Raw genomic sequence first — 27,125 nt, 5'->3', positions numbered from 1 at the left:
TTTTAAATATATATATATTAAAATTCTAACCTTGGTATTGTGGATTTCGAGTATGTACTTTCATTTCGTGGAAATTCGATCGTTGCCCGGATCTGCAATTTCGGGCTGAGCAGAGAAGCTGCTGAAACCATTTCAGAACCGGGTCAAGATTATAGGCTACCCCACCATTTTCAGAAGTTCTTGATGCGTTCCAGTTGTCAGATTGGGCATAGGTAAATTCGAACTCTACATTACTCAATTTTTGCCTTATACTGGGTTAGAATAAAATTTATAAAATATTCGTGGATAATAAGAAAATTACGATTCATATTGCAATAGCCTTATAATATTGTTAAGAACCGCGGGACAGGTTTATAGAATTTTTAAAGTTAGTTTGGATAGTTTTTGAAAAATATTAGTTTTGAAGTCTTATAATTGAGTTGTCTGATGTTGTGATTATTGCTTGGTTTGGAGGGCCCAAGAGGGGTCATATAATGATGATGAGATATGGGTTGAGTTTAGAAGTGTTATTTGAACCATTTTGCAGGTTGGGTAGATCATAGGTATAGGGGAGACTCTGCCAGATTTTCAGCGCAACTTAGGGTGTCTTTGGTCTTTTCTAAACTTGTATTGAGTCAAATATATTAAATAATTATAATAAAATTATCAAGTGAGCAGAGACAGCCTTCCTTCTCCGCCCAGCCATCGCAGTGACCTCGGTTCAAGTTTGTGAGTAAAATATTAATTTTAATTGTAATTTCGATATTATTATATGTTCAAATATGTCCATGCATCACTTATAAATATATATTCATGTAGTTAAATACTAGGCACGTTTTATATTGCATTCATAATTATTGAAGTGTAATGGATGTTGTTTGTGGTAATTTGGAGCAGTGTGTGCGTGACGTGTGTGTGGTATAGTATTGGATATGGATAGGACGGGTAGACACGGCTTGAGAGACACTCACTGGGACCCAGCATTTGGTTTATTAAGCGAAAGTCCGGCTTGAGAGACACTCTAATCTGACAGAGGTTAGATTAAAAGAGCTGTATAGGGGATCAGCTCCCATATATGTATTGCTTGACAGTGTTTAGTGTGTGAGTACTCTAAATTGCCTTTTTGCTGTTATAATATGAAAATTTGTGACGATATTATATTTCATTCTACAATGTGTATTAGCTTTAGATAGTTATAGATTATGATTAAAATTGATATTTTACTCTCTGAGTTGAATGCTCACTTCTGTTCATATATTTTTCTAGGCTACATGAGAATTATTTGTTGTGGCTAACCTGCTCTTCTTCTTCGCAAGTCCATTAATAGTATTTAATGTATTTTGTACAATTGAGTTAAATTTTAGATTCCACAAGTGTTAAGAAACACTTATTTTTATTTTGGACCTGTATTATAAAAGTTATGTTGGACTTGTAAAATTATTAACTGTATGTATGATGGGATTGGATGAGGGAGCTGAGCTCATATTTTAGTTATAACATTTTGATTATGTGTAGGGTGAGTTGAACTATCCAATTTATTATATATTGTGTTTACAGGTCAGGCGAGTCAAAAACTCCCCGTTGAATGGTCTATTTTATAGTCGGATTATGTCTGATTGAATTATTGAAATTAGACCCAAATGAGCCTTAGAGTTGGGTTGAGGAATAGTTAGGCTTACTACGGGCCTCTGGGGCTTTATGTTGGCCTAGGTCCTAGTGCCGGTCCTGCTCATAGGTTGGGTCGTGACAATTTTATTAAGGAGGGCTCAAACCCAGGGTATTGCCTTGGTCGAGTAATATCTTGGCCCCTAGGCTAAGCCTGGGCCGACTTAAAAAGTAGTTTGTTCAAAGTTCTTTTAATATGTATATTATTGTAATATTTAATTTAAATTTATTTGCTTAAACAAATTTTCAGATTTTTTCTTTAATTATGTTGTGATTATAACATTTCATTTTCTTAAATAATTTGATCATATTTTACTAATTATACTAAATTATAATTAAAAAAAATTATTTCCTTAACTTTTTGTGAAATTTGTTAATATAATTAATTAAAATATTTTCTTCAATTAATGTTATCAAATTTCTTTAATTTTATTACAATTATAATTAATCTGATAGTTTTCCTTAAATAATTTAGTTAAATTACCTTAACTATATTAAAATTATAATTAATAAAAAATTTTATTATTATTATTATTTCTTTGCCTATTTCTTTCTTTGTTTTTGGATAATTTACTAAGAAGAATTTAAAGAAGGAAATTAAGAGTATAAAAATTATTATTATTACTGAGTTTTAATTTAATAATATTAAAATTGTCTTTAAAATTTTTAATTTTTAAATTTAATTTTAATTGAAATTAATTGTAAAAAATACTAAAAAAATTTCTAACTAATAAATTATATGCAACATGTGACCTTTTATTTTTTAATTATTACGGGCATGAGTCGCTTGACTGGTCTTATTTATGCCTAGATCCGGTCGGTCCGGCTTGTCAAGATCGAGATCAGACTGAATTAATTTCATAATTGATTTTGGTCACAGGTTTCGGATCTCGAACCAGCCTTGAATCAGGATTAAAGGGTTAATCTAGGATCCTCCCTCTGAAACGGGTTTAAAACTGGCTCAAATCAAAAGTTTGCTTTTTTTTTTTTCTTAATTTATATTTAATTTTGTTATAATTTTTTGCACTAAAAATTAAATAAATGATGCCTAAAAATTTATAATAGTTTGATAATCCATAAAGTCGAATTAGAACTATTTCAAATCAAAACCAAATTCAACCATAAAATCAACTAAATCAAAAATTTGGCCACTATAGTTTTTGTATGGACTACAAGTGGACAGTTGCCGATTTTATGGGTGTAACTGATCAAAGACTTTTTTGGCAACTAACCAAGTCCTCTTTTAATAATTGCCTTGTGATATAGTTAATTATTTAGAAAAACACAAGCACCTTTAGGTATTGTCAATTCTACTATTAAATAGAAAATTTGTCAATAGTATTATTCAAATTCACATGTTTATGTTATCTGAATTATTTATTATTTAATGAAATATACTTTAGCATCCAAGTTAGACAAAGTGGTTCAGGCACTTCCATATCTCTTGATTTTTATTTTCCTTTTTATGTATAAAATTTTAATTATTTTGATTAATTATTATTACTATTAACATTATATTTTTTTTACCAAAAAAATTATATTATTACTATACAATTGAATGGGCTTATAATTAAGCCTTTATCAATGGTTGGTCCAAGTTCTCGCTTTTTATAGACTCTAGCCCGACTTACACATTCACATCCGCCCCCTCACCCCTTCAATTCAATTCAGTAAAAATCTCGCTGCCAAACGAGGCTTCACACTCACTCCCACAGCCAAAGCTAAACACCTAATAGAAAAACTCTCCCTCTCCCTCTTTTGATATTGCTGGGTAACTGTAAGTTCGTTCTCAACAATCTCAAGCTACCCAGTTTTTTTTTTTTTTCCCTGGTGAATGGCTACCCATTTATTTGATTTATCTTCTTCTCTATCTTTCTTTGTCTCTCTTTTGCTAGTTCCATTATTGAATTGGTATTTCGTATCCAAGATTTTAAATTTAAAAATGGTTTGGTACCACCGGATGCCCTTGAGTGTTTTCTAGATGATTTTACTTCTAGCAATGCATTTGCTGAATTCTACGCTTTAACATTTGTGGGCAAACGAGGCTCCTAGCATGCTGTCTTTCTGTTCTGTTATTTTTGTAACAGGACCCCTCATTAATATGGAGATTGGCACAACAGAGTAAGCATCTCTGACAAGTATTTTTATTTCATTTTTTTGTTCTTGAAAGCAGTCTTATGAGCCTAATTGATCTTGTCATGGTGTTAAAGGCCACGATTACCGGATATTGTTATGCTTTTCTACATGATCCCTTTGCTAAGGACTTAATCACTGTCTTTAAGCTGATCCTACATGAACTTATTGTTTGCTTGTGATAAGCTTTGTGGTTTGATTGCTGTTGGAGCATTCATTGGATTCAACATAATGCTGAATGCTGACAACTTATTATCCATGTTTTATTCTGCATATTTCCGGATTTTTCACAAGATTAGTTAAGGACCTTTGGACAGTTTCTTATCATGCTTGCTTCTTTTATGATTACCATAGGTGCTGTATTGGCAGACAAGTACCTTGGTTTTCATGGAGTTCGCAAATGTTAGTTTGGAAAAGTATCCATAAACTTCATTACAATGTGATTGGCTGCATTGGAAATACGAGCTACCCAAGGTTATCTCATCCTCATCCAGATTCTGCAACAAATTGGATGAGCCAGGAATTTTGGAGAGCATATACCATGCCAGTTAATTTGAAGGAGTCTTCATCAATACAATCTGAAGATGAAGAGAATGGATCTACTAATTTATCAGAAGACCTTCTTGCGCAACCATTGAGCAGTAATGATGTGAGCTTTAATTTCTACTGTCTCTTATTTTCTGATAAATATTAAAAGCATCATCTCTTATATCCTACAGCTTTAAATTGACATGGTGCTTGTAAGAAATGTTGTGTGCGTGTTTTATTAGAAGGGAAAATAAAGTGCAAGTGAAAGGGCACTTTCATGTTTATCAACTAGGATGTGATAAAAGAAATAGTTACTATGTCAAGGGAGAGACCAATTTAGACTCTCGCTTTTTTATATTAAAAAACAAAAAAGAAAAAGGCAATGCTACCCTTACACATAATAATATAAGCGAAGAAGTAAAATTGCACAAGTCTTTCAAGTGAAGACCACAATCAGTTCTCTATTGATTTTTTAGTTGCATGACATGTAAGAAGTACGTTGGAAGAAAGCAAGGAAATCAAATGGCAAGAAACTTATGAGAGAAGTTATAAACAATTGACTTCCTGGAATATCCTGATTATGCATTGAGGAATATGAAACATCTATATATGTTCTATCATGATATTGCCTATTGGCCTCAAATGAGCCAATGCTTGTGGAGCATGAGACGACAGCATGAATGGCTAATTGAAAGGCTCTTTCCTGTTTTAGTTTTACCAAGTAAGGGGTTATACAAAAGACATGCACCATGTCAAGGGTAATGCTGATGTAGGCCCTTCATTTGTACATTAACAAGGCAGTGTACTATCCTTTGGCATAATCAATTTCAGTGAATTACTAGACCATGATCGTTTATTGTTAGTTAATGATTTTTTTAATTGCATCACGTGTGAGCCACACGCTGAAATTTGTAAGAAATCAAGGAATACATAAAAGAGAACACACCAGCACCTATGCTTAACTTATGGAAATATATTGACATCCAGATTATGCATTGCTGATGTGAATTACATCCTCTGCATTCCATTATGGAGGTGTTTTTAAATTTGAATGAACCAGTGTTCGTGAAATAGAAGTCTTTTTATGTGGTCTTTCTTTTTCTTTTTTTTTTTTTTTTAGATAGGGATAGAAATCCATTAAATGTCAGCATTTTGTAGTAGTTGTATCTCTGCACTTCTTTTGCTAAGTTCTACTTCCATTATGCCCATGCTTTCTTTGTAGTTACGAGTGATTTTCATTCCAATGGTTTGGATTGACTTCGTTGTCCTGAGATCTGGTGTCCTGAATTAGATGAACTTACGACTATAATCCATATTGCAGCACAATGCATGATTGACCATAGTGGCAACTGTAGCTTGTCTAGGTGACATTTGTTAATTGCAATCTGTGTGAAATGTAATTAATTACTTGGGCTGTTATTTATGTACAATTACAAGAAGGTGCACACACAATGTGCAGCACATGCTCAAATATGTAGCTATGTATATATGTAACTTTTCCCCAATATTGAGACAGATTCTGTAGTTTCTAACAGTTGAAGTCACTGCTAGGTGATTCAGAAAGAGAAAGGCTCGTTAAAAGACTAAGTGAAGCCAATCAACATGATGGGCTCCTCAAAAGACAGGTTTGTATGTGCCAAAATTTGGATATGCTTTTAATTGTAACTTTTAAAGTAAAATCTGAACGGTTGGCTCTCTTTTAAGCTTCTTTCAGTGGTTTGTATTGTATATGTGATAATAGCTTTTCTTATATTTCCAATTTCTTGTGTTGACATAAGATATGCTGAGATTTACATCTATGTTTACTTTTTATAGAAAATTTGCCCCTTTATGCAACCGTCATGAGCTTTCATGTATGTGCATAAGAGAAGAAAGGTGATGAAATTTGAAATCATGAGATACACATTTTACATTTCCTATTTCCTAATATTGACAAGTGAGAAAGATATTGGGGGAAAAAAAAACCCACAAAAATGTGTCCCTACAAATAAAGAAATGAGACAATGGCTAAAACCCCAAGTATGCCCCAAATATTTTTGAAATTTTATTGTGTGGTTGGTCTTCTAATTGTATTTATATGCTAAATGGGTCCAATTTCTGACTTGACTAGAAGCGTGAAAAAAAAAGGCTTAGTACTTGAGTCTACTTTCTTATATGAATTCATATGATTTAAACATATTTTCCAATGCTTCTTGTGCAGGACATTTTGCATTAAGATAAAGCCTTTAAGACTGACATATTATCTTTGTCTCTCTTTCTCTGCAGCTGCATATAAAAGAAGATGAACTGATTAACTGGAAAAGCGAACTGGCTGTAATGGAACTTGAAATTCAGGTTCATGCCTTACTCTTTCTCAGTGTAGTTTCATTATCCAAGTCATTGTCTTTGTTACATCTAATACAAAAACAACTATTTAGATGCATCAAAATGTTCATGTTCAAAAGTAGCCATTCAATTGAATATTCTCTCACTATTATCCTGGGGACAAGGAATTAATTATAAACTAGTGGCAGGGTTTGTAATTCAGTCCTTGATTTATGGGATGATTAGGAAAAATTGGCATGGTGGGCATAGAATAGGGCTTGTTGAGAAAGGTTCGGATCTCTTGACATGCACAATTAAGCTGGGAATATTTATTCGACACATGTGGAGCTTTTGATCATGCAGTCGATCGTTGAATTGATTGTATGCCTGACTAATTTATATAAGTTGGGTAATTTTCTGCATGATTGCTCTCACATCAAGTTAAAGCATTTGTTCATATGCATTTATCATATGACAACATCTAATTTCTGTTATTAGTTCTTAATATGTTTTGGATAGACAGGCTTTAGTTACAATGGAAGAAGAAATATCTATATCTGGGATTCCAGAAGGTTCAAGAAAGATCAATGGGAAATACATTTAATCTCATCTCCTTTCACGTTTAGAAGGTAGAATGACTTTTTGCTTGCTAATGTTTTGTTGATAGATTTCTTCCTTTCCAAGATATTTTATGCCAGAATTCTGTCATAAATTGGTGATATTCTTTTAAGCCAAGAAAAAGCCATACAACCAAATTGCAAACTTAGAAGTTCAAGTTCCTCTTTTCTACTTTTTCCAAGATATTTTCCCCCCTAGCATCTAGCATTCTGTGACGTACTTCAATTAAAGGATTTGAGGTTATGATGTGCTTTAGCTACTGGGCTAATAGAATAATGGTAAAGTGCATATCTCATTACACAAAAGATCAAGGGTTCAAATCTTGGCATCCCCCTTCCCCTGTGAAATTTTCGATGTACCAAAAACGAAAGCCAATTTATGAGTCAGTTGGCAAACTAGACCTGTGTGCCTTTCTATCTCAATTTGTTGGTTTGAGGAAATAACCAACTTGCTTTCTTTACACGATGGACCATTTTTAACAAATATGTTTGATAATTTGTTTCAATGAACTCACTCCATTTACCTAACAATAGTTCAATTCCCCCCCCTGTTTTGTTACTGTAAAGCTGTCCATGAAAGATTGAAGGAACAAATAAAGGATGTTGATGCTGCACAATCCAAGGAGGTTTACTTATTTTGGTGTGGCATGGCAGAGGTAAGCATGTCATAAGCCTCATAAATATTTTTTTAACACATTGGCATGCAAAGTATTATGATTGATGGCTTGGAAAGGTACAGACGGATCTATATGTACTATTTTGTCCCTTTTCATCATATTGGCATTGGAACCTCTGATCTCTACGTTAAAAGCCCAAGTTCTAGTATTTGGGGTATCCTCTCGTCTACTTTGTTGCCTTCTTGCATAATTAAGCATATTGCATGAAGTGATTAAAAATTAGTTTCTAAAGCACTAGAAGCTTATCTCTTTTCATGGTATATCAATATCTTGAAATATTCTCTTTTTTTCTCAAGTGATCATACAAGTGGACCATTGTCTGTTGAATTTGATCATGTTATAGAAAGTTAATCACTATATTATTTCTCTGTATATTCTGTATTCTGTATTCCTATTTAGGATTTCTTATTTATGATTTCTTCATAATTAGTAGAACATAATTATAGGAATCAATTGTATATATATACTCATGTACAGATTAATTGAAATTAAAGAGAATCATCTCTTTCTACATGGTATCAGAACAGGTCATCTAGGGCTGAGCAGAACTCGGTTCAAATTGAAAAACCGAACCGAATCGAGTCAATTCGGTTCAGTTTTAAAATTCAATTGGTTCAGTTCGGTTTTACATTATAAAAATTTCGGTTATTTCGGTTCGGTTCGATTTGAAGAGAAAAAAATCGGTTAAATCGAACCGAAGTAAATAGTAATTTATATATTTAAATCGAATCAAATCAAACTGAATTTATTTTTGAATTGATTTATTTTTATGGAAAATTTATGAATTATATTTAATTTTATATATATTAATTATTTAATTTCATTGAGTAATGGTTATTAGATTCAAACCAAAGTCAAAATTAGACCAAATAACTTAAAAATCATATCTAAATTAAAAAATAATAAAAAATAAAAATTGATCGGTTTAAACCGAACCAAACTGAAATAAAGTGGTTCGGTTCGATTTGATTTTTCACCCATTTCAGTTCGATTCAATTTTTAAACTTTAAAATTTGGTTTTTTATAATTTAATTCGGTTCGGTTCGAACCGAATGCTCACCCCTGAGCTCATCTATCTAGGGTGACTATTTGTTCTCACCACCCAGGAGAGACTTTGGCCGCTTACTGGCCGTCCCCTCTGATCCGGTCGCCGAAATCCAAGCGCGTGAGACTCACGAACCCAACTCAAGTTCTCGCTGTTTCTTCACTCGTCGGCGCATGGAGGCGCGTCTGCTGGATGTTTCGACTCCGATCAGCATCGCCGGCGTCGCTTCAACCCCCTTATTCCACCACTGTGCGCTGTTGCCTGATCCAGTACACCATTAAAGGACTTCTGAGGTTTGGCTCTCAGATCTTATTTCGGTATTTGCTTGATTTGTAATTTTTGATTATTTTGCAGCTGTAAGCACTTTGAATTAGCGTTTCTGTTAGTTTTCTTTATCTCAATAAATGGCAGACAATAAGAATGTTATTTCTGATGTGATTCCGGTGATAACGAAGATCACGGTACACAAACTTAATGGTTCGAATTACCTGGAGTGGAGTAAGACTGTTAGGGTCTATTTGCGTAGCATTGATAAGGATGATCGACTTACTAAAGACCCACCTATTGATGATACACGGCAAACTTGGCTAAGGGAGGATGCCCGATTATTTTTGCAGTTTCGGAACTCGATTCACAGTGAGGTAATTAGTTTAATTAATCACTGTGAATTTGTTAAGGAATTGATGGATTACTTAGATTTTCTGTATTCTGGTAAAGGGAATATCTCATGTATTTATGATATTTATAAGGCATTCTACCGTGCTGAGAAAGAGGATAAGTCTCTCACGGCTTATTTTATGGATTTTAAACGGGTATATGAGGAACTTAATGTATTGTTGCCTTTTAGTTCTGATGTGAAAGTTCATCAGGCCCAACGGGAGCAACTGACTGTTATGAGTTTTTTTGCAGGCCTTCCTTCAGAGTATGAGACTGCTAAATCTCAGATTTTCTCCAGTTCTGAGATTTCCTCTTTGCATGAAACGTTCACGCGGGTCCTTCGTACAGAGAGTACTCAATCTTCACAACCTGCCAGTAGTGCTCTTATTAGTCGTAATCTAAATGAACAATAGGGTAATAGAAGAGGAAGTAGAGGAGGAATTACAGGCAATAGAGGTAATCAGCGTAATGGGGAGGTTAGTTCTAATTAGGACTCAAGAGGAGTCATTTGTTATTATTGCCATGAGTCTGGCCATACAAAATATAATTGTCCGCAACTTCAGAGAAAAAATCAGCGATCACAGATGGCAAATATGGCAGCAGAGGATTCTACAGTATCTTCCTCTGAGAAAACTGTTTTGGTATCTGCAGAGGATATTGCACAGTTTTTCCAGTATCAGGCATCTTTAAAGTCTACTAGTTTCTTTGTTACTGCGATCACTGAGTTAGGTAAATCCACTACATGCCTTGTGTCTTCCTCATCCAAATGGGTTATTGATTCTGGTGCGACAGATCACATGATAGGTAATTATAGTCTTCTATCTGCTTTTCAGTCTAATCTCACTTCCTCTACTGTTACTTTAGCTGATGGTTCTACTTCTTGTGTCATGGGTTCTGGAACTGCGAACTCGACTTCGTCAATTTCTTTGTCATTTGTTTTGTGTCTATTAAAATTTTTTTTTAATCTACTTTCTGTTAGTAAACTTACTTGTACCTTAAATTGTTCTGTTTCTTTTTTTCCTGACTAGTGTTTGTTTCAGGATCTTATGATAAAGCAGATTATTGGTAGAGGACGTGAGTCAAGTGGTCTCTACATTCTGAAAAATCATGTACCGCGGTCGCTTGTTTGCTCCAGTACCTTAACACCTCTTAAAGCTCATTGTAGATTGGGCCATCCTTCTTTGTCTACCATGAAGAAGCTGTGTCCTCAGTTTCAGTCTTTATCAGTACTAGAATGTGAGTCGTGTCAGTTTGCAAAACATCATCATTTGCCTTCTGTGTCTAGAGTCAATAAACGGGCTTCATCCCCTTTTGAGTTAGTTCATTCTAATGTTTGGGGTCCTTGTTCTATTACTTATAAAACTAGATTTCGTTATTTTGTTACTTTTGTTGATGATTACTCTCGTATTACCTGGTTATATTTAATGAAGAATCGTTCTGAGTTGTTTTCTATCTTTTGTGCCTTTTGTAATGAAATCAAAACTCAATTTAATATTTCTGTGCGCATATTAAGAAGTGACAATGTTAAAGAATATTTTTCAGCACAATTTTAGTCTTATATGACACAAAATGGCATTCTTCATCAGTCTTCCTGTGTTGATAGCCCATCCCAAAATGGCTTGGCCGCAAGAAAAAATCGACATCTTCTTGAGGTAACTCGTGCTCTTCTTTTTCATATGAAAGTTCTTAAACACTTTTGGGCGGATACAGTTTCTACAGCATGTTTTTTTATCAATCGTATGCCGTCTTCTGTCCTTAATGGGGATATTCCTTATATTGCTTTGTCTCCTACAAAATCTTTGTTCCCTGTTGAACCCTGTATTTTTTATTATACCTGTTTTGTGCGTGATGTTCATCCACAGGTTACTAAATTGAATCCGAAGTCTCTCAAATGTGTCTTCCTTGGGTGCACTCGGCTCCAAAAAGGGTACCGCTGTTTCTCTCCTACTCTTAATCGTTATCTTGTTTCTGCAGATGTCACATTTTTTGAGTCCACTCCATTCTTTCCTCAATCATCTATGTATGAGAGTCAGGGGGAGGAGGATGATCTCTTAATATATACTGTTTAACCAATATCTAGTCCTCTCCCATAGCTTGTTCCTTCTGTCTCTAGACTTACTCGATCGCCCGTTGTTCATGTTTATTCCAGGAGATTGGAGATTCCTGACTCAGATCCTTCATCAGCTACTTCGTTGGGAAATCCTGTACCTCATACTGATCATGATTGTGACATAGACTTACCCATTGCTCTTCGTAAAGGTAAGCGTTTATGCACTTACCCTATCTCTTCTTTTGTTTCTCATAATCAATTGTCTTCTTGTTTTTGGTGTTTTGTTTCTTCTTTAGACTCTGTTCCTATCCCTAATACTGTTAGTGAGGTACTGTCTCATCCTGGCTGGTGTGCTGCTATGAAAGAGGAAATGGAGGCTTTAGATGCTAATGGTACATGGAAACTGTTGCCTTTGCCCACTGGTAAGAAAGCTATTTGTTGTAAATGGGTATTTACAGTAAATGTAAATCCTGATGGTTCTGTGGTTAGATTAAAAGCACGCCTTGTGGTAAAAGGATATGCTTAGACATATGAGGTTGATTACTCTGACACTTTTTCTCCTGTAGCTAAACTTACTTCTGTTCGCTTGTTTATCTCTTTAGCAGCTACATATGATTGGCCCCTGCACCAGTTGGATATCAAGAATGCTTTCCTTTATAGTGATCTCCGGAGGAGGTGTATATGGAGCAACCACCTGGGTTTGTTGCTTAGGGGGAATTGGGTAAAGTTTGTAGGCTTCGGAAGTCTCTTTATGGCTTAAAACAAAGTCATAGGGCCTGGTTTGGGAGATTCAGTGAAGCAGTACAGGAATTTGGTATGCAAAAGAGTGAATGTGATCACTCAGTATTCTATAGGCAATCTGAGGCTTGTCTAATTCTCTTGGTAATCTATGTGGATGACATTGTCATCACTGGGAGTGACTCTGCAGGTATTTCATCTCTTAAAACTTTCATCCAAACCCAGTTTCAGACTAAAGACTTGGGATTGTTAAGGTATTTCTTGGGTATTGAAGTTATGAGAAGTAAGAAGGGTATTTTCTTGTCTCAAAGAAAATATGTCCTCGATCTATTGACAGAGACAGGAAAATTAGGTGCTAAGTCTTGCAATGCACCAATGACTCCAAATTTACAACTATTAGCAGGGGATAGTGAGTTGTTTGAAGATCCAGAAAGATACAGAAGATTGGTAGGAAAATTGAACTACCTTACAGTAACTCGTCCTGACATTGCTTATGCCGTTAGTGTGGTAAGTCAGTTTATGTGTTCCCCAACTGTTGCTCATTGGGAAGCCTTGGGACAAATCTTGTGTTATCTAAATGGCGTTCCAGGAAGAGGTTTGTTATATGGTAATCATGGGCATTTGAATGTTGAATGTTTTTCAGGTGCCGACTGGACTAGATTTAAGGTTGACAGGAGGTCAACTATTGGATATTGCGTTTTTGTTGGAGGAAATTTGGTGTCTTGGAGAAGCAAGAAGTAGAGTGTAGTTTCTTGATCTAGTGTTAAATCGGAATACAGAGCCATGGCACAATCAGTATGTGAGGTAATGTGGATACTTCAATTACTAGATGAGACAGGTTTTAAGACCTCCCTGTCTGCGAAATTATAGTGTGATAATTAAGCTGCTCTCCATATTACTTCTAATCCGATGTTTCATGAATGGACAAAACATATTGAGATTGATTGTCACTTTGTTCGTGAAAAGATTCAACAACATATCATCTCAACAGGGCACATCAAAACTGGAGAGCGGTTAGGAGATATTTTCACAAAAGCTCTGAATGGAGCTAGGATTGACTACATTTGTAACAAGTTGGGCATGATTAACATCTATGCTCCAAATTGAGGGGGAGTGTTATGGAAAGTCAATCACTATATTATTTCTCTGTATATTCTGTATTCTGTATTCCTATTTAGAATTTCTTATTTAGGATTTCTTCCTAATTAGTAGAACACAATTGTAGGAATCAATTGTATATATATACCCATGTCAGATTAATTGAAATTAAGGAGAATCATCTCTTTCTACAGATCAAGAGCAGTTGCTTAATTCGAGATTATTGAAAATGAGAATCCTAACAAATGAGCTCTTCTACGGCTTACAGACGGATCTATATGTACTATTTTGTGCCTTTTCATCATATTGGTATTTGAACCTCTGATCTCCTCGTTAAGAGCCCAAGTTCTAGTCTTTGGGTATCCTCTCGTCTACTTTGTTGCCTTCTTGCATAATTAAGCATATTGCATGAAGTGATTCAAAATTAGTTTCTAAAGCACTAGAAGCTTATCTCTTTTCATGGTATATCAATATCTTGAAATATTCTTTTCTTTCTCAAGTGATCATACAAGTGGACCATTGTCTGTTGAATTTGATCAAGAGCAGTTGCTTAATTCAAGATTATTGAAAATGAGAATCCTAACAAATGAGCTCTTCTACAGCTTACAGACGGATCTATATGTACTATTTTGTGCCTTTTCATCATATTGGTATTTGAACCTCTAATCTCTTCGTTAAAAGCCCAAGTTCTAGTCTTTGGGGTATCCTCTCGTCTACTTTGTTGCCTTCTTGCATAATTAAGCATATTGCATGAAGTGATTCAAAATTAGTTTCTAAAGCACTAGAAGCTCATCTCTTTTCATGGTATATCAATATCTTGAAATATTCTTTTCTTTCTCAAGTGATCATACAAGTGGACCATTGTCTGTTGAATTTGATCAAGAGCAGTTGCTTAATTCGAGATTATTGAAAATGAGAATCCTAACAAATGAGCTCTTCTACGGCTTACAGACGGATCTATATGTACTATTTTGTGCCTTTTCATCATATTGGTATTTGAACCTCTGATCTCTTCGTTAAAAGCCCAAGTTCTAGTTTTTGGGGTATCCTCTTGTCTACTTTGTTGCCTTCTTGCATAATTAAGCATATTGCATGAAGTGATTCAAAATTAGTTTCTAAAGCACTAGAAGCTTATCTCTTTTCATGGTATATCAATATCTTGAAATATTCTTTTCTTTCTCAAGTGATCATACAAGTGGACCATTGCCTGTTGAATTTGATCAAGAGCAGTTGCTTAATTTGAGATTATTGAAAATGAGAATCCTAACAAATGAGCTCTTTTACGGCTTGTTGATAAGAGACCAACACGATGTAATGGATTTAACTGAGGCCCATAAAAATGCTAGATTTTAAATGGTTCAAAAATGAAGCCATGAAGGATAATACTTTCGCATTGATTATACCTGGTGTCCAAATTCCTGTACAAAATATTTTGATGTGGTAGTAGAGTACTAAAAATAAATTTTCAGAGGTTAATTTTATCTTTAATATGAAACTTCATTAAAATTCAGGGTGTACAAGTAATGGGTACCTTTGATGGTTGGAGTTGAGGAGAGCACTTATCACCGGAGTATGGTGGTTTGTTTACTAAGTTTACGACAACATTAATGCTTAGACCTGGAAGGTAATTTTTATTTTTTATAGAACATTCTAGCTTTTTTTGTTTTTTGGGTTTTCTTGTTCTTTTTCCCCTAACCCCGTCAATTTATGCTGTCAAAGGTATCAGATCAAGTTCTTGGTGGATAGAGAGTGGCGACTGTTCCCAGAATATCCTGCTGTTGGCGAGGGACTAACTGAAAATAACTTGTTAGTTGTTGAGTGAAATAATTTAGAGTACCACTTCCTAGCATATCAGCTTCTTTCTCTTGATGCATTTCTGGCAGCTTTTCAAATGTTTTATATTCAATGCATGCCTGTGAACTGGCTGCCACTGCAAAACTGAAAATTTTGTAAATATATGGTATATATTCATATAAATGTGAAGAATATTTTGGTTTTCATGATGAGATCAACTTGGCATTCAAATGGCTGCCTGGCTACTAGCAGTGTAAGAGGTAAAGGTATATACACACACACACTTGTTTATGTGTTATCTAACGTTTACCATTACCATATTTAGAAAAAGATGAGAATATATCAATCCAAGGAAGGGGAATGGTGTGTTATCCTTTTCCACTACTGAGACAATGCAGATTTGCTGTGAGGCCATTTGTATGGCACCCCCATTTTACAAATAATTAACATTTTAAATCTAAACCCAAATTCACATCATGATACTGACTTCATCATATGGTATGAACTGCACCAATAAATCATGCACAATTGACACTACCAATGTAAGAGCTGAAAAAGATAATTAAATAATCGATCCCCTAATCAAATAAATTCTTTATTTCATTAATAACAATAATAATGCCTCTCGCGTCAATAAAACTATAAGATAATGCTTGACAATATATACAAGGGAATTTATAATTTGGTTTTATGGTTTTGTCTCATATTATATTTTAGTCTTTGTATTTTGAAAAATTAATTATTTAATCTTTAGATTTTATATTATATTACACTTTAATCTCCAAATTTTAAGAAATGAATTATTTAATTATTTTAATTGTATTATATAAAATAATTAAGTTCCTATAATTTAAATATTTACAACAATTTTATTATTTACTATAATGATTAAATTCTTCTATATATTAAAATTATAGGGATTAAAGTGTGATATTGTGTAAAATTTAAAGATTAAAAAATTTATTTCTGAAAATTTAGAAATTAAAGTGTAATATAATTTAAAATTTAAAAACTAAATAATTAATTTTCAAAACCTAAAGACTAGAGTGTGATATAAAATAAAATTCAGGAATCAAATTGTAAATTTTCCAATATATAATTTGCCAGTGAAGATGACCCTCAACATATAGATATCAAACAGTGGAATAAAAAATATTATTAAATGAGGCTAATATATATATATATATATATATATATATATATATATATATATATATATATATATGTAACATCAGGCATTTATAATTAGGTCTTACATAATTTATTTATACATGTAATTAAATCAATCAGCTTACACCTATACAAATTTTTAGAGGAAATCCTCCTTGAATTCTAAATTGTTAATTAGATTAACAAAGAAGGTTTAGAAAGGCTCAACTAATGTATATTTCTCTTAGATAACAGTCGATGATTCATTAATTTGTTTAAACTTTTTTTTTTTTATCAATAAATATTTATGTAATCTAACCAAAACAAATAAATAACTACTTATAAAAATAAGAAGGCTAAAAAATAAATAAATACTTTAGCTTAAAGATTTAGAGGTATTAATAATATAATTTTTATAGTAAATTTTAACTTAACAATATTAAAATTATTTTCAAAGCTATTACAGGTAGAGCAGCCTAGAGTTATATAAACTTAATCATATTTTCAAAGCTATTACAGGCAGAGACTAGAGTTATAAACTTAATCAAAATTCAATGAATTTACTAATGAATGACTGAAGCACCTTCAAATATTAAATGTGTTACTCATTCCCCTCTTTCTCTAAAGCCTTTGGCAAGCTTTTTGTTTAAAATGATGATGTCAAGAGTGTTTCATTGATAAAAATACTCTCATCTTAAAAGGTTTTTTTTTTTTTTTTTTTTTTAAAAGGTAAGATACTAAGATCAATTGTGTTTTGTTGATAAAATTTGTTTGTAATTAAGTAAAATTGAATTTTTTTTAAAAAAATTGAAAGAATTTCAACCATTAAACTTCATCAAATCAAAATCCAACTAGAAGTAAATTGAATTTAAAAAAATTAAAGATCCTGCAATTCCGATTTTAATTCCTTAATATTTAAACCAGAACTACTATTACCAACCGGTTCAATTGTTGTTTTAGATCAATCTTCGGTCGGGTCAAAAGGAAGTAATTATACACTATTTTTATGATTTCATATTAACATATATATTGTATGGAATGGCAGGAAAATTGCTGTTTGACGCATAAATAAATTTAAATTTATTTTTAAAAAATTATTTAATAATTATAACATTTTGAAATCCATCATTTTTTTACTGTCGATTTGGTATTTGATATAGACAACTTGAAATCACAAGGTATTATATAATTTCTTGACAAAAGGTGGATGGGAATAATGGGATGGCAATAATAACGGCCAACTTTTGACCCAAAAAAAAAAAAAAAAGGGGCCAACGGCTGCGTGATTGAATGGCTATGCAGCTCATGCATCTTGTTTCTCCTTCATGTGACTATGATTAGAGTTTTTTCTTTTTTTTTTTTTTTTTTAATTTGTTAGTATCTACTTATTGTATTATAGGCTAAATTTAATAGTGAATTAAATTCTCATGTATTTTTTAGTATTTAGAGCTCATATTTATATGAATTTTAAATTATATTGTAAAATAAATAAATTAAATTTTATAAGTCATTTTCAAATATATATTCAATTGAATTTATTTATCAATCAAGCCATCTCCTTCATATATTAAATATTACCACAGTGCACACGTATGGTCCGCGGCAAATTATTTTCCTTAAAAAAATGGAAAGAAACTTGATCGCCCTCTCTCTATTCTGTTATATAAACCCTACTTCCTGGTTCTGCTTATCTTCGTCTCCTCTGTGCAAAGAAACTGCTCCTCTTTAACTCTTTCCCTTCTTCGATTTAGTATATAATTCAAACTCATTGATGCACTTTCTCTCCCTTATTTCTCCTTATTATAGGGTGGTGGCGTGTTTGCGTTTTCTTCACGTGCTGCTCTCCTCCACCGGTTCCTGGTACTACCATTGCCTTGGCCTTGACCCCAAAACAAAAACGTCCACCCCATAGCTCGATGAAGCTGTCTCTTTGATCTCTCTCTAATATTTATTACTTATCTCTATTTTTTTCTTCTCTTGGTTCTAATAATCAATCAGAAAAAAGATAATAGAAAACATGAAGAGAAATGTGAGTGAGAAATTGATGCTACAGAGGCAAAGAAAGAGAGGTGATGACAAGAAGATGAGATGCTTGATAAGCATCAATTTTCTTGGGAGTGCAGGGCCTATAAGGTTTATGGTGAAGGAAGATGATGTTGTTGCCGGGGTCATTAACACTGCTTTGAAGATTTATTCTAGCGAAGGCCGCCTTCCTGTTCTTGGCTCTGATGCCAACAACTTCCTTCTCTACTGCCCAAATGCTGGCTCAGATGGTACCTGTATATATATATATATATATATATATATATATATATATATATATATATATATATATATATATATATATATATGTTTATATGGTTTTCTTTAATTTGATCTTGATTTTGATTTGGTGGGTTTCCATTTTACTTTAATTTTTTTGATATAATTTATACACTTTCACGGTTGATAAAAGTAATTTAATTTGATGTGACATACAGGTTCTTTATCTTTTATTCTGCATTTTTTTTTTCTAGTTTAATTGATTAAGATTTCTTGGTGTAGCTTTGAATCCATGGGAACCTATAGGATCATGTAGGGAAAGGAACTTTGTGCTATGCAAGAAGCAGAAGCAACAACAAATGACAGAAGGAAGGTCAGAGATGATAACCCACAAGGCTTCTGGTTGGAAGGCATGGCTCAACAAGTCCTTTAGCCTTAATAAGATATTGTCTCTTTGAGACTAATATTCTTTTCTCATGGAAAAAATCTTTATATCCATATGTTTGATGAAGACACTTTCTTTTCTCCCTTTTTCTCGTTTAATTAGAATCATCGTACATGCTTCATTGTGCAATCGGTGATGATGGTTGTTGTAGACAATCAATGATGATCAGAAAGTAGTATGATTGATTTTTCTTCTTCTTAAAAGTGTAGATAATGGAAAGGTTTAGTTTGAGTCTTTTTCAATTATAATTTTTTAGTTCATCGACAGCGTCTAAATTATTAAAAAATTTAACTAAATTGATATTTTATTTAATACTTGAATGAGATATGGATATATCCCTGACAAGAGAATATTATTAGGTAAAATTTAAAAGTACAATATACTTTCAAATTCCTAAATTTTTTCAATTGAAAAATAAATAGGGCTAAACGCTCCAAATTACACAACATATAAGTCATGCCATTAATTGTTATAAATAGCTTGTATGTTAGATAGTATAGAGAGAAAGAATTTCTATATTGTTAAAATATAAGAAAGTGAAGGAATGGCAAGAGTGAAATATGTATAGAATTATATATATATAATTCAATATATATTATTCTATTATGGCACTTAACAAATAGATGTGTCTGTTAATAGACAGACATATCAATTCTATACAAACAATCTGGCTTGTTTGTATAGGTATCTGTTAATAAACAGACATGTCTATTCTATACAAATAGTCACAACTATTTGTATAGGTATCTTTTAATAAACAGACATGTCTATTACATAAACAGTTGTATCTATTGGAGATAAACAGATGTGTCTATCTAGTAAAGGTGTCATGACTTTTCATTCATTATAAATATGGATGAGTTTTTTTAATCCAGATATATATTACTTCTACTTCTTCTTCTTTTCTTCTAGTCTCTCTAAATTCAGTTCATATAAAGAGTTCTTAAGGGAAATCTTGAGAGTTCTTTGTCTGCAGATTTGAGGCTTTGTTGTATCACGGAGGTATATTGCCATAACCTTGCAGCAATCTAGTGGGGGCAATTAATACCTTAAAGATAGTGATTCATCACGCCTCAAAGCCTATTCTACACCCACTGCCACAACAATTTTAAGGTATTAATTACAATGGAGTTTAAGGCTGTTTCCGTGATGAATCAAGGGTTCGTGAAACTTGATCATATTAAGGAACAAATTATGTTCACTGAGAAGGTGAAAGCAGATCAGGAAAAGAAGATGAATTGCCATGCAGAGGTCATATTCTCAATAACTCATCAGATATGCTATAAGATTTGTTTACCTCTGTCAAATCTCCAAAGGAAATCTGGAATTCGTTAGAATTCGAATATAATACAGAAAAAAAAGGTACGAATAAATTTCTCATTATGAAATATTTTGAATTCTAAATACTTAATAATATGCTCAGTATGGATAAGTCCATGAGTTGCATATTTTTGTTTCAAAGTTTAAAGATTTGAAATTGGTAGTTCCTAAATCATTGCAATTATGAGGAATAAGAGCACATCATACTTCTAGTTTGAATGATTATAGGAAAAAATTATTGTATGCCACATACGACTTTTCTTTTAAATAGATTCAGAAATATATACACATTAAAAGTTTTTTATGTGATAATTTATTTTATGTTGATGACATGCTTATAATTAGAAGAAATATAAGGTTATATTATAATGCTAAAGCTCATGGTGAATGTGTTAAAGAAGATAATAAGATTTATGTGCAAAAGTCAAAAAAACACTTTTTATATGCATAAATCCTAATTCATAATAATTGTGTCTATCATTAACTAGGTAGGGATATTGTTAAAATATTAGTGATAGAAAAATTTGTCTCATTTCAAAAGAGTTATATCTGTTCATTAAAAGATATCAAAATGAACTATTTATTACCGATAATTATATTTATTTTAAAAGATGTAAATGAACAAATGTAATTATTCTAAGAGATACAAAGTGAACGGTTGTATCTATTATAAAAGGTATAAGTAAACAAATATAATTGTTCTAAGAGATACAAAGTGAATGGTTGTATTTGTTCTAAAAGGTATAAGTGAATGGTTGTATCTGTTCTAAGAGGTATAAGTGAACGGTTGTATATGTTCTAAGAGGTATAAGTGAGCAGATGTAATTATACTAAGAGATACAAAGTAAACAGTTGTATACATTGTAAAAGGTATAAGTGAGCAGATGTAATTATTCTAAGAAATACAAAGTGAATGATTGTATCATTGTAAAAGGTGCAAGAGAATAGATGTAATTGTTATAAGAGATACGAAGTGAACTGTTGTGTCTATTCTAAAAGGTGTAAGTGAACAGATATAATTATTCTAATAGATACAAAGTGAACTATTGTATATGTTTGAAGAGATGCAAATGCTTTATAAATAGCAGTTTGGAATAAAAAATCTATTAACTTTTTTTTTTTTTGTCTCTTCTCTTCATTTTTACCTACAATCAATATTATTATTCTTTAATGTATTCTTGGGAGAATTTTAAAATTACTGTCTAGATTTATATTTTGGTTATTATCCTTGAGGGATCTGTCTAAACTACCTAACGGTAACATAGTGGGGGTTTTACTCTTTGTCAATTTCATTATATTGAGGGAAGCAAATACTCCATATGATATTTGTTGCAAATTGACTGGAAATTTTGGTAGAATAATTACTCAAATTGAGTATACTAATGCTATTGATAGCTTAATATATGCTATGTATTACACTAGACCTGATATTGCTTTCGCAGTATTTAAATTATCAAGTTATACTAGTAATATTAGTATGAAATACTGGAAAGAAATTTCAAGGTTTGGATATTAAAAAAAAAAAAGAATTATAAACTATAGATTATTCTGTGATAAATTTCTAAATGTGTTAAAACCATATAAAGAGTTGTATTCATGCAAAAAGTTGTCTCTTGGCCAAAAGATGTAACTAAATAAAAAGATGCAATTCTTTTTAATAGTTACATGTATGAAGAGATGAATTTATTGGCCAAAAGGTTGATACATTTTGAGTAGTAAATATAAGAGCCTTACAAGTCATTTGTAAGAAGTGACAAAAAGAACAAATGAGTATGCATTTGTGTGTGTGTGCAAGTTTAGCTTGGTTCTTTATTGTTGGATACTCTCATTTTAAACAAGTTATGGATCAATTTATTTCTACAAATAAGGTACAAACCTAGACTGTGAATTATTTATGCAGTTCATGTTATAAACATGTGATTATATGGTTGACTAGTGAAACAAATATGGTTGAAGATCCTAAAGTGTTATAAATACCAATTGGATATGTATTACCAAGGATAATAAGTCAACCTTTAGTTGAGTGTCCACTTTAGGTGGAGGTACTATTTCTTGGGCATCAAAGATCCAAAATTGTATAACTCATTCTACGGTGGAATCCGAATTTATAACTTTGGCAAATGTTGGTAAAGAAGCATAATGGCTGAAAAACTTATTACCAAATATTAAGTTGTGGCCACAACCTGTGCCATCTATTTCTTTATATTGTGATAGTCAAATCACGATGGTTAAAGCTTATAGTAAAATATACAATTAAAAGTATATACATATAAGCCTAAGACATGAAAATGTAAGACAATTAGTCTCTAATGGTGTTATTACCATGTTTATGTTAAATCCTATAATAATCTAGCAAATCCTTTAATAAAAGGGCTCTCGAGAGTTATGATCATAAGTACATGTGCTGATTAGGATTTAGAATATTCCATTAAATTTACTAATGATGGGAACCCTATTTTATAGCATTATTACTAAATAAAGTTTAAAGGGTAACAACAAGTCATTAGTAAATGTTGTAATTAAAGTACTTAATGTACTAAATTAATGGAATGAGGATGAGTATTTAGACTCTTAATGAAGTTTAAAATTATTACAAAGGAAACTTCACCTATATGAACATAGGAAGTGGTGCCGCTTCAACAAAAGTGAGAATAACTTTTGTAAATGTTCATGAAAATAGGAGGTAGCACAAGGCCATATTCGTGCTAAAATTTTGGTGAACTTTTTAAGTTGAACTAATTGATTCATGTGTGTAGTATTTCCGGTTCTATTTAATAGGAATCTAGGTTTAAGCTAAGGCCACCATGATTTCTTTAGAACTTTGAAATACTTACACTAAGGAAAAGTTTAAATCGAAAGATACTTTTCATTATGCATGAAACAATGGGATCTAACAATACAAGCTAAGTGGGGGATTGTTATAAATAGCTTGTATGTTAGATAGTATAGAGAGAAAGAATTTCTATATTGTTAAAATATAAGAAAGTGAAGGAATGGCAAGAGTGAAATATGTATAGAATTATATATATATAATTCAATATATATTATTCTATTATGGCACTTAACAAATAGATGTGTCTGTTAATAGACAGACATATCAATTCTATACAAACAGTATAGGTATCTTTTAATAAACAGACATGTCTATTCTATACAAATAGTCACAACTATTTGTATAGGTATCTTTTAATAAACAGACATGTCTATTACATAAACAGTTGTATCTATTGGAGATAAACAGATGTGTCTATCTAGTAAAGGTGTCATGACTTTTCATTCATTATAAATATGGATGAGTTTTTTTAATCCAGATATATATTACTTCTACTTCTTCTTCTTTTCTTCTAGTCTCTCTAAATTCAGTTCATATAAAGAGTTCTTAAGGGAAATCTTCAGGAGTTGCTGTCTGCAGATTTCAGGCTTTGTTGTATCCTGGAGGTATATTGCCATAACCTTGCAGCAATCTAGTGGGGGCAATTAATACCTTAAAGATAGTGATTCATCACGCCTCAAAGCCTATTCTACACCCACTGCCACAACATTAATATGATACATAAACAGATTACTGATCATTTAAAATTTTTAAAATTTTAAGCAAATTAAAATGATGAATCGAGTGAAGATTTACCCCTATATATAGTTTTAATATATATGCAGTGCTTTAATATTCATTTGAAAGGGACAAAAACAGTGGCGATTGATATATAGTTAGATGTGGCTGAGCGAATGAGAATATGACTTTATGAGTAAAAGTATAGGCTTAGGTTCAGTGTGGCAATGCATTATTGAACTTTTAATCTAAAAAGAAAAGGGATTAGCTTAACAAGCCAATTTCATGTGAGGACACCATTTGATGTCAGGGTTTTACTGATTCAAACTATATATTCTTTTAGTAATTTCAAGAGTTCAATTTGTTTATTTTATTTTTATAGCTTATACTATTCTTTCTAGAATTGAAAACCTCTTGCAAATTTTCCCACCGAAAGAGAACTCCCCACCATCAACTACCCTACCATAAGATCAACTAGTGTACAAATATGATCTTGGAATGAGTAAACTAAGCTCTCATTTAAGACAATACCAACCCTAACTTTCCATTTCCTATTATTACTCAGAGTACCTTGGGATATTATATAAAATCATGGTAGAGTTGTCTATATAAAATTATGGTACTAAATTTCTATTATTGATTGTATATACACTTGTGCATACGAAAATTTTTTATTATCCATTACTCATATTTATGACTAAAACCTCTCATTAGAAATTATTTAATACAATCAATACATGTATAACAAATATATTTTAATCATGGATTAGAATGAGGTCTACATACGTTAAAAAACAACCGATTGCCATTAAAATCGATTGCTAATAGTTTTAGCAATCGATTTAGTTACTTGTAATGAGGCTGATTACAAATAGCAACTAATAATTAAATAGGTTGTTAAATTAATTAGATTTTAAAAAATAAAACTTTTGGTAGAAAAACTATCAGTTGTTAATAGTAATTGATATTAGCGATGAAACATATTGATGGTTTTGTAACATGTTTAATTTTATAATTAATTTATAATACATTGCAAAATTAACTGTAAATAAGAAACGATTTCAATCACTTATAAAAATTTAGGTAAAAATAAATAGTAACTAATTCACTACAAATAAAAAAAAAATTGATGAAAATTTTTTGAGGGAAAAATCATTGCCTGACAATTTGTCTCTCTATTCACTAGGCTGCAACATAAACTCTATACACTATATGACTAACCTTTTTCTGCAGATATTCCTCTCTCTAAAGAAGTACTAATCCCTTTTTGTCTCTTCCCATATTCGACTTTTCTTTGTATGGTCGAAACAATCGACGCTTTGAGCCTTTGATGCACTTTCTCCTCCTCCCACTTTCTCATCATGACCCAACTGAGCGTTTTCTTCACGCGCTCTCCTCCTTTGGCTCCTGCAAACAAGCCTGGTACTACCGTTGCCTTGGCCTTGACCCTGACCCTTATCCCCTGAATGGCTACCTCTCTTGATATCTGAATAAATCAATCAAGAAATTTTATTTTCTTTTCTCTTTTCAAAGACCCAGCTAGAAACATCGAAAAAATGATGAAGAGAAATGTGAGTGAGAAACTGATCTTGCAGAGGCAAAAGAAGAAGGCTGATGACAGGAAGAACAGGTTCTTGATAACTATAAATGTTCTTGGAAGTGCAGGGCCGATAAGGCTTGTGGTGAATGAAGATGATCTTGTTGCTGGGGTCATTGATACTGCTTTGAAGACTTATTCTCGCGAAGGTCGCCTTCCTGTTCTTGGCTCTGATATTAAAAACTTCCTTCTCTACTGTGCAAATGCTGGTTCTGATGGTAATCAATTTGGATAGAACTTCATTTCTCTAAACTGCTTATTATTCCTTTTCTTTCTCCATTGTATATATTTTCTTAAAGTTTGGTTCTTCATGTGGTTCTCGAGTTATAATTCTTGTCGGTTTTCCTTGACTCTTGCGTCATTAATGGGTTTTTATTTTCCTTTCATGTTCTTGAGGTTCCTGTTTTCTTTTTTCTTTTTTTATTTTAACTTTTTTTATTGTGTTCCAATTGGATTTTTAGCTCATTAATCAAAGCTCATTGGTCTAATTAAGGTTCTTGTTTTCTATAGAAAATTAATAACTAGCATAATGCCAACACTAGAGACAATCTGTTACTTTGAAGTTGTGTTAATATTAAATGGAAATTTTTGGGCTGTAGCTCTGAATCCATGGGAGCCAATAGGTTGTGGAGGGGGAAGAAACTTTGTGCTGTGCAAGAAGCAACGGGAGCCGCAGATGACAGAAGGGAGGTCAGAAATGATAGCAAAGAAGGCATCTGGTTGGAAGGCCTGGCTCAACAAGTCCTTTAGTTTCAAGGTGTTGTCCCACTGAAGATCACATCCTTTTCATGAGATCATCCATCTTTGTTTTGCTATATCCATTTCAGTACAAATCATCTTCCTTGGGCAATTGTGTGAATGATGATGTCAAAATCATCAAGATATGTCAATCCTGGACTGGGATATATAATAGACCAGTGATATATATGTGTGTGTGTTCTCGTGTCCATTATTGGAATATTAATAAATTATTCACTGAATGGTTCTTCTAAGGCAGGTAATCAAAAGTTGAAACCTTCTCACTTTCCATCTTTGCTGCATTGTAACTTACACGTATAATTTATAAAGAAAGAATAACATCTTCTTGACATATAAGCCTCTAATATATTCTCAAATTATTGAGTTACTGAGTTCTGATTGCAAACTTTTATCTGTCTATTTAATTTGAAAGACTTGAAAAACGAATAAATTAATGTAGTGACAGATGGGAACCATGTCATTTTTAATTATATTTCTTAGTGGAATCAGAATATAAATATATCATAACATCACTTCATATTTAACGTTAGAGGCTCAGGTTCAAACGCAGTGATATGCTCGAGTATAAATTATTTAACTCTAATACAATGAGAATGGAAGAAGGCACCCACTTTATCATTCATGTGGTGAGGGTTTGAGGCTTTAAAAGGTTTCACCGGCAATGTAAGCATCGCCGTAATTAATCTTAGCATTCAATTATTTATATTTTCTGAAAAATCTCGTCTTTTTTAATAAATTATTTAATTAACCGTTTCATT

The 27,125-nt window shown here is 32.3% G+C and overlaps 2 protein-coding genes and 1 pseudogene across 2 annotated transcripts; all 3 read left to right on the top strand.

The window, feature by feature from the left end:
• The first annotated feature begins 3,274 nt into the window (after positions 1 to 3,274).
• LOC110657113 (protein PTST, chloroplastic-like) lies at positions 3,275 to 15,497 on the top strand (annotated as a pseudogene).
• Positions 15,498 to 18,451: 2,954 nt separating this feature from the next.
• On the top strand, positions 18,452 to 19,154 carry LOC110671380 (uncharacterized). The gene is made up of 2 exons (XM_021833827.2): positions 18,452 to 18,707; positions 18,979 to 19,154. The coding sequence occupies exons 1-2, from the start codon at positions 18,452 to 18,454 to the stop codon at positions 19,152 to 19,154; spliced, it is 432 nt and encodes a 143-aa protein (XP_021689519.2).
• A 6,168-nt stretch (positions 19,155 to 25,322) lies between these two features.
• Positions 25,323 to 26,660, top strand: LOC110671425 (uncharacterized). Its single transcript, XM_021833897.2, has 2 exons — positions 25,323 to 25,826; positions 26,208 to 26,660. Exons 1-2 carry the CDS (start codon positions 25,568 to 25,570, stop codon positions 26,378 to 26,380), a joined length of 432 nt encoding a protein of 143 aa, XP_021689589.2. The 5' UTR covers positions 25,323 to 25,567; the 3' UTR covers positions 26,381 to 26,660.
• The last annotated feature ends 465 nt before the right edge of the window (positions 26,661 to 27,125 follow it).

This window comes from Hevea brasiliensis, chromosome 9 (genome assembly GCF_030052815.1).
Source record: "Hevea brasiliensis isolate MT/VB/25A 57/8 chromosome 9, ASM3005281v1, whole genome shotgun sequence".
Taxonomy (NCBI): domain Eukaryota; kingdom Viridiplantae; phylum Streptophyta; class Magnoliopsida; order Malpighiales; family Euphorbiaceae; genus Hevea; species Hevea brasiliensis.
The sequence above is the reverse complement of the archived record's forward strand: the minus strand, read 5'-3'. Positions and strand labels throughout refer to the sequence as shown.

What these genes read in the sequence shown, in the direction of transcription:
- LOC110671380 (XM_021833827.2), top strand. Translation starts at nt 18,452, where the DNA reads ATGAAGAGAAATGTGAGTGAGAAATTGATGCTACAGAGGCAAAGAAAG. An exon ending in CCCAAATGCTGGCTCAGATG is followed by an intron (nt 18,708 to 18,978) that starts GTACCTGTATAT and finishes TTCTTGGTGTAG; the next exon opens with CTTTGAATCCATGGGAACCT.
- LOC110671425 (XM_021833897.2), top strand. Translation starts at nt 25,568, where the DNA reads ATGATGAAGAGAAATGTGAGTGAGAAACTGATCTTGCAGAGGCAAAAG. An exon ending in TGCAAATGCTGGTTCTGATG is followed by an intron (nt 25,827 to 26,207) that starts GTAATCAATTTG and finishes TTTGGGCTGTAG; the next exon opens with CTCTGAATCCATGGGAGCCA.